The sequence below is a fragment of the Bactrocera latifrons genome, unplaced genomic scaffold, assembly GCF_001853355.1.
Source record: "Bactrocera latifrons isolate USDA-ARS-PBARC rearing strain unplaced genomic scaffold, ASM185335v1 scaffold_13, whole genome shotgun sequence".
Lineage (NCBI taxonomy): Eukaryota > Metazoa > Arthropoda > Insecta > Diptera > Tephritidae > Bactrocera > Bactrocera latifrons.
The window spans coordinates 535,356-548,489 of record NW_017534741.1 but is presented as its reverse complement, the minus strand read 5'-3'; the positions used below and the strand labels follow the sequence as shown (position 1 = coordinate 548,489).

Here is a 13,134-nt window from a genome sequence, read left to right as displayed (position 1 = left end):
TCGGTTTTATAGAACTTGAGATAATGCCGGTACAGTGTGGAAAAAAGTAGTTTTGAGAAAAACGCGTTTAAAAAAGTGAGTCTGATTTCAAGGAGTCTAAGTCATTTATTAGTGCGCTAGGTACTGCGTCACTAAAGTAACTGTAGCTCTTAAAACAATTTTAATTTTTAAAAATCCTTTGGAGGGTATGTTCTTAGGGATCTAAACTTTAAATGTATGAAAAAAAATCGAATTTTTCAAAATTCTAGAGTAGAATACCCCCTTAAGGAAAATACTCTTTTTGTTTAACATATAAGTTTGCTGATGACGCAATATATAATTGCTAAAGAATTCTTAACGTTAAAGTTCAAATTCAAATTACATGATTGGAATTTTAAATAACTTTTCAAAGGATAATATTATGTTAGATTGTTATCTTAAAAAATACTAACACTAATAAGCAATTTTGTTTTATGTCATTGTTATAGCGCCCTTATTAATAAAATGTCTAAACCACAGCATATTCTGAAGAAAAAACAATTTCATTAGAAGCAAAAACAATAATAGATATACTCCAGATCAAATATTTATTGCCAATGAAACGGCATTGTTTTGGAAGCAATTGCTAAAAAGAACATTCATAGCAAAATCTCAGAAGACTGATGGTGACTTTAAGGCAGCCAAATATCTGGTGAACCTCTTGTTTTGCAGTAACGCATTTGGCGATAGAATGTTGCAGCCACTCTTTATCAACAATTCTATTATGCCAAGAGCTTTAAAAAGTAAGGACATTAAACAGCTTCCAGTTCATTTTATGGCGAATAAAAAGTCATGGATGACGGTAAATCTGTTAAAAGATTGGTTTAATAACTGTTTGGTTCCTCAAGTCTAGAAATATATGTCACAATAAGGTTTAGAATCCAAAATACTTTTGCTTGTTGATAATGCACCTAGCCACCCAGTGCTGTTAATACGAATATTCAGTTGATATTTTTATCGTCTAATACCACTTCTCTGATTCAGCCACTCGATGAGAGTATTATATCAGCATTTAAAATGTACTACATTAAGTAAACGTGGAAGAAAACAATTTGAATGTTATAAAAGCATGGAAAAAGTTTAATATTTTGGATTGTATAACACATGTATCGTTCAAAGTGAAACTTCAGTGGTGCAAAGATTAGAAATTTGTTCTAAGATGATAAGTTTCTCAAATAATATAGGCGGCATTTGACAACATCCAAACGGCTGACAACGATGAATTAGTGCAAGAAGGTTTATTAATGATGGCTATCAATGTCGATATCGACGAGGACAGAGGTGAAGGTCAGGTTTTTGGATGGGATAGATACCAAGAATTGAAGAGGGAAGCGAGACGCATTTGCACACAGAAATCCAAATAGGATAATTCTCGAAAATTCTTCAAGAAAATGCGGCGGCTAACCGAAGATTTCAAGACCGGAGCATACTCTTGTAGAATCCCCAAAACTGATCTAGTGACCGATGCCAAGAGCATACTAAAATTATGGAGGGAATACTTCTCCAGCCTGCTGAATGGCAGTGAAAGTATAACGCCAGGAGAAGGCGAACCCGATTCCCCAATCGATGACGATGGAGCAGACGTTCCATTGCCCGACCAGGAAGAAGTTCGAATAGCAATTACTCGCCTGAAGAACAACAAAGTGGCGTTGGTCGATGGATTGCCGGCCGAGCTATTCAAACACGGCGGCGAAGAGCTGATAAGGAGCATGCATCAGCTTCTTTGTAAAATATGGTCGGACGAAAGCATGCCCAACGATTAGAATTTAAGTGTGCTATGCCCAATCCATAAGAAAGGAGACCGCACAAATTGCGCTACCTACCGTGGGATAGGCCTCCTTAACATCGCGTATAAGGTTCTATCGAGAGTATTGTGTGAAAGATTAAAGCCCACCGTCAGCAAACTGATTGGACCTTATCAGTGTGGCTTCAGGCCTGGAAAATCAACAATCGACCAGATATTCACCATGCGCCAAATCTTTGAAAAAACCCGTGAAAGGAGAATCGGCGTACACCACCTCTTCGTCGATTTCAAAGCTGCCTTCGACAGCACGAAAAAGAGCTGCCTTTATGCCGCGATGTCTGAACTTGGTATCCCCGCAAAACTAATACGGCTGTGTAAACTGACGTTGAGCGACAATAGCTGCTTCGCCAGAATCGGGTAGGACACGATCAGGAAGGAGGCGATTTCCTGTCGTGCGACTTCTTTAAACTGCTGCTGGAGAAAATAATTCGATCTGCAGAATTTAATCGAGAAGCTACAATCTGTTATAAGAGTGTACAGCTGATCGCCTATGCCGATGGTATTGATATCATCGGCCTCAACACCCGCACCGGTAGGAAGCAAAGCGAATGGGTCTGGCAGTGAAAGAGGGCAAGACGAAATATCTCCTGTCACCAAACAAACAGTCGTCGCACTATCTACGTTGCTCCCACGTCACTGTTGACAGTCATAACTTCAAAGTTGTACATAATTTCTACCATCTTGGAACCGGTATAAACACCACCCACAATGTCAGCCTGAAAATTCAGAGCAGAATAACTTTTGCCAACAGGTGTTACTTCGGACTGAGTAGGCAATTGAGAAGTAAAGTCGTCTCTCAACGAACAAAAACCAAATTCTATAAGTCACACATTAATCTCGTCCTGTTATACAAATGGTGCAGAGGCTTGGACAATGACGACAACTGATGAGTCGACGTTGCGAGTTTTCAAATTGACGGCGAATAGCGAAAAGGTAGAACGACCTGCGCGCTGTTATAAACTCGGCTATAACCGCGTAAGTGATGTCTACTCCAATAAAGAAGAATATTCCCCATCAGAAGTAATGCACTAACGCCAACGATTTTTCCAGTCCTCGAAACACTTTGCGTAATTTGCTTGATCAAGAATGTCCAAAAAGAACTGTTTACGGTGCTCATTGTGAAAAAGGTTCAGCTTTATCGGTCCTTTGCCATCTCTCTAACACTTGCCTGAACATTTTCAAGCACCATGTTCTTCAGATTTTTAATATTTTCATCAGTTGAATAGGTCAAAAGTTCGTTTGTGTTTATCATAAAATTGAATCACCCTAGGCCTTTTATTACATTTGCATAGGTGCATTCGAAATTTGGTTAGAAAAATTCAAATTGAGATAAATTCTTTGTTCGATTTGTAAAAATCACAATGCTCTACTGAGGTACTGACTTAAGTAGCTGCTGCAAACAAACTTGTTGATAGATCGCAATGCAATATTTGCATAGTATGTCCTACCAGCTTAGAAAAATAAAATTTTTGGAAATTCCACTAACTCGGGGAATTTCGTCACAATGTATAAGATGTGACGTGAAAGCGGATATTTGAAAATCTGTGTATTAGTTTGTCAAAAAAGTCTTGCGGTATTTTTATCGTATTTTTATTGAATTTTCAATTGTTCTTAAATTTTTTTTTTTTTGACCGATACTACGGCTGCTACTATGCCGGTCTCTTTCTACCACTTCAGCGATTTTACGGAAATTTTCGACGACAGGCTTTCCGGAGCGTGGCGCATCTTCGACCACCTCTTCACCAGAAAGAAAACGTTGAAACCATCGTTGTGCGGTGGAAATGGAAACTGTATCGGGTCCATAAACTGCAGAAATTTTATTGGCGGCTTGAGATGCATTTTTGCCTTTATCGTAGTAGTACTGTAACATATGCCGTATTTTCTCTTTATTTTGCTCCATGTTTGCGACGGTATAACTCACAAACGACTTAGAAGAAACGACAATCTATCGAAAACGTGTTAGCGCGTGAAATGAGCTTCCCAAAAAGGTATAGCGTGACCCGATGCGACGAATAAAACTGGAACTACGCGCTCTCAGCGCCAACTAGTAATACCGCAAGACAACCTAATATTTTGTATAAAGTCTCTAGAGGAAGTATTCTGATTCTGATTGATTTCGTGCATTTTAGACAAGAGGAGGATACGCTGTTATTGGGTATAGATTCCTTCTGAATTTCATTGAGATTTTTTAAGTACACATTGGTTGATAGATGTGGTTTAAAGTCAACTGGAAGTTCGATAATATTTAGTTTAATGTATACGGTGCATAAGAAATAATTTTCCCGATTTTATACATTATTGGCACAAGGAAGCACTCCCCAATTTTCTATATTATGTCTCACATTGTATGCACCGGGGTCCACATATTTGATATCAGTGTGCTTTAAAAGTTATGGTTCGATTTAGAGACTGTTGGGCGTAAGAAAAAATACATCGAGGGCAATTTGTGCAAAAATTTATTATGACACTTCATTGGTCGTCGATTTCTATACTGAAATTTCACTGAGGTGAAATAATTGGATGGATGTTATATATAAAGTAGGCTCACTTTCGCAATGTATAATAGGAATATTTGGGTAATTATACACAAATTTTGTTGAAATCGTCCAAATACTTCCTGAGGTATAGGGCTTCACCTGAAGGTAGGTTGTGCCACGCCCATTGTTTTTTTTTAAACTTGCTCTAGAAAGCTCTTAACCATTATCTTGGTTGATACCTCAGTGAGCCATCACACTTTTGGTAGTTTTCAACATAACCGTTAAATGGAGAGTGTGTGTGGTTATTTTAAGAAGGTATTAAGAAGTACTAAAATTAAATTCCAATTAAGCCCAACTGAAACTACGATCTCTCTTGGTTGCCAAGGAACATATGGGAACATATGTAGCAAGTTAAATCAAGATATTTCAAGTTATCACTTGCACAGACAGACGGATTTATATTCATCCTGTCATCCTGAACATTTATATAAATGAAACTTTATATCTAATTTGATTCGTTTTAGGTGATAGAAAAAGCCGTTAGGTGAACGAAACTCTTGTATTTTGAAGCAACATGCTGCGAGAATATAAAATTAGTTAGATGGCTAATACCGAAATTCCGAGGCAATCGAAATGACTTGACAACTCGGTTAGCGACTGAAAAAATTTCTCACAAGCATATAGTGAATAACCCTACTAATTCACAAATTTAACGCACAATGAAAGTACTTAGGAGCTCATCAATAAATATGTGAAGCAGCAGTGCATTGTTGCTGTTTTAAAATGATTTGCACTTTCCTGAACGTTTATTTACAACAAATTTACGATAGCAGCAGACAGTAGCCACTAGGAGCGGACGATAAGCAATTTAAACCGCAACTAAATATTTTAATACAACAAAAAAAAAACACATACCCGCAAAGTCATAATGAAAATACTTAGGAATAGACTCGGCGAAAAAATGCTCAAAAGCGCTGTATAGAAGCACGTAGAAAAAAGTAATATTCACACGCTGAATGAAGCAAATCTACACAATGGACTCGTTTCATGGATGGAAATTTTTGCAAAGCTAGCCCAGACGATTAAATGTAAATAGTATATTAATAATAAAATGATAATAAATAGCAAATTATTTATATTTATTCTAAAATTTAAATAAGTGCGTGAAAATAGCTTGTCTGAAAAAAGACTGTGCCATCTTGAGAAAATTGCTAAGTAAATAGAGAGGTCGTAACTTTTTATCGCTTATCTCAGTGGAATGTGAGGAAAGGGCGACCGAAAAGTATAAATTTCTGTATGAAAACCTCCTTGGCAATTTATTCTAAATGAGGTAAACATAATAGGAATACTAAACTTAAAAAATTGGTCCAAAAGCTGACAGCTCAGTGTTAAATAGAGATAAGGCTGAGAACACTTTAAAAAAAGTGAAACATTGCTTAGAGAAGAATGTTTGTAAAACTTAGTCTTAGTCTTAGTTGAAAAAGCCGATTTTTAAGCCATATTTTATGAACCGGTGCCAATTTATGGTATTCTTAACTATTTCATCGGGTTTCTTTCTGAAGAAACTGTTCAGGATGCCTCGATAAGTTGAATAATATAATTTTTTTTATATTTGTATTTAGAATATTGGATCACATCACATCCTTTGCACTTTTTGATATAATCTGAGTTTTATTTTATCTTTGAGTTCCAAAATACACTCAAAAGGACATATTTCGGTTAATGCTTTGGTTAATAAGCGTTTAAATACTCACTCTTACCAAAACACCTGAATCTTTAGCAAAAATGACGCGAAGCAGGGGTGCTTGACGACTTTGCTGAAGACCCTAATTTCATCAAACTCATCTATACTGATGAGAGAGCTTATAAATATGGCGTCGAAAGTGTTCAATCATCTAGCATATATCGCTCCAAAAGAATGAGCCGAAATTGCAAAGCAAAAATTGGAATGACGCTCATCGATCTCTTTGATTGGCTTGGTGCGGTTCATCATGAATTCGTTTCACAAGTTCAACGGTCAATAAGGCTAAAAGAAAGTCGAAGTAAAAGACCGAATTTACAGGCGGAAGATTCATAGAATTTTCGCCATGATATTCGCCCGCACATTTTGTCATTATTGTGACTGCCTTGTCTAAACACGAAACGAGTCATCGCTCAGCCACCGTATTCTATAAATTTTCCTTCCTTGAAACTTCTTCTGCCCACGAAGTAGAAAAAACGCGAGATCATGCCATGAGTCTAGTGAACAAATTCAGAGTCATTCGCTAAAGGCATGAATGTCCTTGACTTATAACAAGAATATGGAAAATTAGATCACGAAATAACCTAATTTGATTAATATTAATACATGAGAATGCTGTTGTTTTTTGTCTGTGATGATAAATAGTTCAAAATATTGCTTTTGTCTTAGTAAAAATAACACAGAAGTAAGGTTTACTTCAATCTATCGATCGAAAGGCCCGGGTTACAATTTGCCAATATGTAGTCAACTTAATGAGGGCGTCTCCAGTAAAGTTGAATAAGAAAAAACGATACTGGGAACCTTTAAATTTAGACTTTTAGTCGATATTGAATCACATGCATATCTCTAAAATAAATAATATGATCCAAGTTCTTGACTCTGAAATCTCGCTTTTGTCCCCGGTATGTTGAGGGGAATCTAAACTAACCACATTTCTGTTGAGTATGTATTGTGAAAGATGCATTTTCTTGTTGCTGGGATGTGCCTTTAGGTATATGTATGTAAGTGTGTATGTAAGTTGTTGAAATAACATTTTTCACGCCTCGCAGGCATGAATGACTACATATGTATTAACAACAACTATAAGCGAAAATTAAAGGTCCAAACAAAGTATGTAAACAAATTGACATGATTTCTGCAGATTTATTACTTATTAAATTTCGCAAATATTTTTACTATGCAATTGATTGTTTTGTGGCGAAAGATCCATTATTAACTCTTGCCATTTTCTCTTTCTTGTACTCTACTCTCGCTATAAAGAATTTTGCGCCTAAAGAGCTTTAATTCTTTAGTTTGCATTTTTGGGCTGTTTGTATTGCTGCACCAAATGTTATTGTTTTCACAGCAGTTTAACACTTTCACGCTAAGCGCGCTTATTTTTCACTGCTTTGTACAGTTCAACAGCACCAGTGGCAAGTGTTGTGACCGAAGAGGGAAGGGGAGTGGATAGGTAGTATGGAAACATTTTGCATTTCAAAAGCTTTTACTAAAAGTCACGTTTTACTTTTTTAAAAGGTGGTTTTGATATGAGTTCAAGCGAGTTAAACCGATTTTGATAAGAGCAAACAAAAGACTTAAGCAGCGAACTTGCTTCAGCGAGATAAATATTTACAAATTACCAAACGGACGAAAACCAGTTAAAAATTGTTGACATGGTAAAGGAATATTTTATGCTGCTACAGCAACATAGTACGCAAATACATTTATAAATAATAAATTATAGAAATTATTAGTAAGTATTGAGGAGTTCCCGTAAGCAACATGTTGCGCAGAGTGTAATAGCTTTCTCCTAAAGGTCGTTTGTGAAAATAAAACTCATCAATGATATAGGTATATATGCTTGTACTTTTTTTGTTTATGATAGCCCTTGACATCTTCATGTTACAGTTTGGAAATCAAAATGATGATATTCTCAAATTTTTGATAATGTGGATTGCTCTACAACTGAATAAAATCGGTACAGTGCTTCCCTCATATATATAATTAATATATTGATTTTCCAACTTCTGATTGACTGTCTACCATATATTAACAGGTTTTGCCATCCCTTTTCCTGTATTGTGGCACGGTGTCTTGATAAAACCTCAATTTGTTGTTCAATGCGGCCATTTTTAAGAGATTTCCGCCTTTAAACGGTCCAATAATCAAATAAAGGTAGTCAATAAAAATTACACCTTCCCATTCACTCATTGCATTTCCTCGCTTTGGAGCGGGTTCGTCATGTGAAGTCCACTCCAGAGTGAAATGATGGTGCCATGTTTCATATCGTTTTGTGGTTGGATGTTTTCGTCGGTAACAACTTCTTTTGGGTGTCCATGCATTCACCCTCGTTTGTGTGCATTTCACCATGTCTAAACTTAGTATACCATTCCTTGTTGGCCTTCAGGGGCGGTGTCCGGAAATTCATCATCAAGCAAAGATTTTGCTCCAACTGTATGTTTCCTCTTCAAAATGAGGACCTTCGAACTCACCTGTTAAGGAAAATTAATTATAATGAGCATGTGTTCAGGTAGGCTTTCTAACGAAGCATCCCAAAGTTGTAGACTTGTGAATGGTCTGACTATTTACGAAGAAACTGGAAACATAAATGATATGCCAGGAAGAAGGAGGAATCGCGTGTCATCTAAAATGGCGCACAAAGTTATGGTTTTCTTTTTTGGGAAGAAATGACTGTTCAGTCTGAGAGAAACTAAAAATTCAATATTGAGATCTGGAATCAACAAAAAATGCAGCAGTATTAACATCAAATTCCTATTTTACACATATTGAAAAAGGCAAGCATAACCATGATTGGACAACATAATAATGAATTTGGGGGTTTGAGTAGCTTAACAGAAAATTTCAACTTCGTTAAAATGATAAAATTGCGTGGAAAGGGTTTACTGAAGTCAGCTGAAATGCTTCACGGTAAAGATAATCATGATTTGATACCGAAAGAAGACTATGAGCCGAAACAAAGGAGCAGACTTTGTACTCAATAAAAACAAGACAACTTATTGTTACCATCAGACGTCAATAAATAATTTGGGCTTTAATGAAAGAGGGCACAATAGACCCTAGGTCGCGGTGTAATCCTCACTTATTTATCTTATCTTTAATGAAAGAAAGAAAACTTAATGTCAGTAAAAGATTTTATTCGGAAACTTCAACATACTTGAAGTTGGCTCTTGTGGAATATGCGTAAATTTAGTTTAACAGCAAAGATGTTGGCTATTTTGTTGTAATTACAAGAATTTCCCAATATAATCTACCTACGTTTTGGAAAACGAAAATGGCATTTTTGCACGCGCAGTGTATCCAAAATATAATTATTATATTAATATATGAAAAATATGTTAATAAAGTGTTCGCATTATTAATGACATGCTGTATTTTAGTGAGAAAAATTAAGTAAGTAGAATATAAAATAGATTAGCCTCTATTTAACATGTTGAACTAGATATTATTTACTTAATTTCAAAAAATATATGCATCGAATATACATGTATATATTATTTGAGAATATTTTTCGAAAGTTTGAAGTTGATCTCAAACAACGTTTGGTATATTCGGCGTATTCGTAGATGGCCTCCGGAGCAAATTAAATCAGAGCATTAAATGGTATGCGCCAATGGTTCTCCTCAATAAGTTTAGAACTGGCTGAGCAAAAGACAAGTCTTGCTTATAAGTACTAGAAAAGTGGAGGAAAGTACAGTATACTCGTATCTCTCGCCATAGGGAAATGTGAGATTCATTCACAGCCACAACTAACGTATCTGGGAGTAATAATAGAGCCTAACTCAAATTTAAAGATCACCTAGTATACATTGGAGCTAAAGCGAATAAAATTATCAACACCTAATCAAGAAAGATGGCAAATAAAGACTGCGTTTGTAGCAGCCGGTGATTTTTACTGGAGAAGGTAACGAGATGGGTTAGTTTATATGTGGGCCAATATGGATCTAAAAGTTAGGCATTAATGCAATCAGCCAAGCAAATAAGCACAGTGCATCTGCTGTCGGTTATATCAGTTATCAGAGTTATCAGTGCTTTTCGAACAATATCAAGTGCCACTGCTGAAGTTTTGTGTCCATTGACATCTAGGGTACCAAATACGAGCAACATACAAGCAATCAGAGCTGTGTAGAGAAGACAAAGGAGAAGGGAGATTCAAAAGGTTAACAATTTGGATTAACACCTAACCCAAATGATAAGTGGACATGGGTGCTTTAGAAGCTACCTGTACAGTTTCCATCACGACATTAGTTCGAATTGTCCGATGTGCTTAGAGTGCTTTCAAGACTCTAAGTATGTATTTTTTCATTGCCATTGCTGTTTAAGTTTTTGAGACGGCAAACTAAAAATTGAGGTATTTTATCAAATTCGCCGGTTTGTACATGTTATTGTTTTGTGTAGACTAATTTGGAAACAAACACTGAGTCCAATGATGGCTTGAATGCCTTTTGTAACCAATTAACTCATAAAATGGAATTTTTTCATAACAATAAAAATTTGAATGGAATTTTTGAAAAGCAAACTGCTTTTTCTTAACTTTCAAATTTGCTATGCACTTATTTGTTTAGCGTATTTCCTAATCGAAACAAAAACAAAGAGGAAAGGAACTTTCCCATATTAATTAGTATCTCTAGTGACGCGTTGAGGCATTAATTAAATTATGGCAACGATGACATTGCTGCTTGACAAATTTTCCATTGACAAACAATCAGACACACCAAACATTACCTAACAATAACAATTTTTTGAATAAACATGCCGGCAGACTAATACTACGAATTTAATCAAGTGCTGCCGCGCAAGGTCGTTGCTGACCTGAGTAATTTCACTATGAGTATTCGTATTTATTTATATTTTCGCCAGCAATTTGCGCATATTAATTGCTTATTACAACAAAAAAAGAATAATAATAATGACAATAATATACACAATAAATATATACACAGTAAACAACAAATAGCTGTTATGTGTGTAATGCACATCCTAACCTCACTTTTGAAATTGGCGTAAACAAAAATTAAGTTAGATTCCAATACGAACTGTAGCACATACACGTATGTATGTATGATATACAATGCAAACATTTCAATGCTCATTAATGTGCCTCAGTCGGAGTGTACCTGCTTGCGGTCATGTTGGGTGGCGGGCGTTCACAAATCTTGCTCTCATTTAGAACAAATACGGCGACGGCATTTGAGCAGCCACAACCACAACGTAAATAATTGTAGGAAAAAGGAATTGCTAACACTTCACAGCAATACGCGAATAAATACTGACTTAATGGGCCTTACATACACACATACATACGTACATAGAAATGGCATGGCGGTAATTGGCTTTTGCTTTCGTTTGTTTATGAATACTTTACTCGGATGTACACGCCTATGCTAATGGGTATATAAAGAAAATATGCGTTGGTGGACTATTAATCAGAACGCATTTGACCATCAAAGCACATCCAACTCGGCGAAATACAAATAATTCTAGAACTCTAGAACTCTGCGAAATTGCGAAGTGATACTAACTTTTGATTTGAAATACCGAAATTTAACAGTGAAATCTTTGTGTATTAAGAACGTCGTTTCCAGATTTGGACTATATTCCAAATATGAATTTTAAAGTGAGTTGAAAATTCAACTAAAAGGCGCAAAGTTTTTTGAAGATAAATATTTGAGTGTTAAGTTTCTATATAATTACAAAAATATGGTTTTGATTTAATAATAGAAAGAAGGATGCAAAACAGTTTATACTTTTGTGTGAAACAAAGAAATTTTCAATCGCTTAATTTTTTAAAATTTGTGTTGAATTCTTTAAAGCGCTGACGCACTAAAAATTCTTACATATAATAATGTAGAATTTAATGTATTAAAAAAAGTATTGAAATCTGCTCATTTAAAACAATCGAACCACATATTTTTATAACAAAATATTATATATAATAATATAATTGCTGAGCTGGAAGGATAAAATAATTGTTTGAATAAGAATATTCGGTTGAGTTGATTTAAATATAAAAATTCTGAATAATTATATCAAAAAACATAAATAAAAGAGGAAATAAAACGATAATATGTTCACTGAAGGCAAATAACACATTCACATTTCATCTTCACCATTTCAGATATACTACGCACGAGCTTGCCTCACTTTTCTTCTCATTTGTGTCGGCAATTACATTACCGTTGCAGATGCCAAGCCTGCTGTAACATACGTAGACGGCTATTTTGATAGGATTGAGCATGACTATATAGTACCCTATCGACAACCGATTACCGACTATCATCTGAGTCGCTTGCGTCGTGGCTACTACTACGTCGAGGATGGTTATATAACCGCTATACCCGAGTCCCTCCTGCACGCGAATAGACGCGTGGATACTGTGTCGTCTAGAGTTAATAGCGCAAGGTCGAATGCTGCTAAGAATAATCGTACGAATGGCAAGCACAAGAAGTTATTTGTGCCAAATTTATTCGGCTGAGGAGGGAATGAAAGGAAGCTGCAAAATCATTGCAATAAGTTTGGTGGCTTTTGCCCGTTTCTAACTTATTTTCTCGCTGACCTCTTTCGATTGGCACTTTGAGATGATAGACTGAAGTATATGTTAAAAGCTTTCTTTTTTTTTAATTGTTAACATTTATATTTCGTTATTGGACATAGTTTAGTTCTAGAAACTTATGCACCTGATTGTATTAAGTTCACTTATTCATAGCGAAAATACTGTTATTTTGTATATTATGCATTATTATTTTGGTGTATATTTGAAGCCAAATTGATTTAGTATTGGATTTGTAAAATATCCTTTTAATCTTAAAATAAAAATATATTATTTATATACTTATATAATACTATACATTTACTGAAGTAGAGCAGTTTTTCTTCCCTAATGGAGTTATGCACAAGTAGTAGAATGTAGACTATTTTTCAAAGAATAATTCGTAGAATATTTTTTCAAAATCTGTTTTAAATTCGTTTGCAACTATATTCTTCTCTACGCCCACTCCAACTGTTCATATTTCACAATTTCCGTGAATACTTACCAAATACCTAATATTGCTCATTGGTAAACATGTTCTTGTTCTATGTTCTACGTAAGCACAGGA

The 13,134-nt window shown here is 35.4% G+C and overlaps 1 protein-coding gene across 1 annotated transcript; it reads left to right on the top strand.

The window, feature by feature from the left end:
- The first annotated feature begins 11,481 nt into the window (after nucleotides 1–11,481).
- On the top strand, nucleotides 11,482–12,792 carry LOC108978959. The gene is made up of 2 exons (XM_018949484.1): nucleotides 11,482–11,654; nucleotides 12,156–12,792. Exons 1-2 carry the CDS (start codon nucleotides 11,643–11,645, stop codon nucleotides 12,510–12,512), a joined length of 369 nt encoding a protein of 122 aa, XP_018805029.1. The 5' UTR covers nucleotides 11,482–11,642; the 3' UTR covers nucleotides 12,513–12,792.
- The last annotated feature ends 342 nt before the right edge of the window (nucleotides 12,793–13,134 follow it).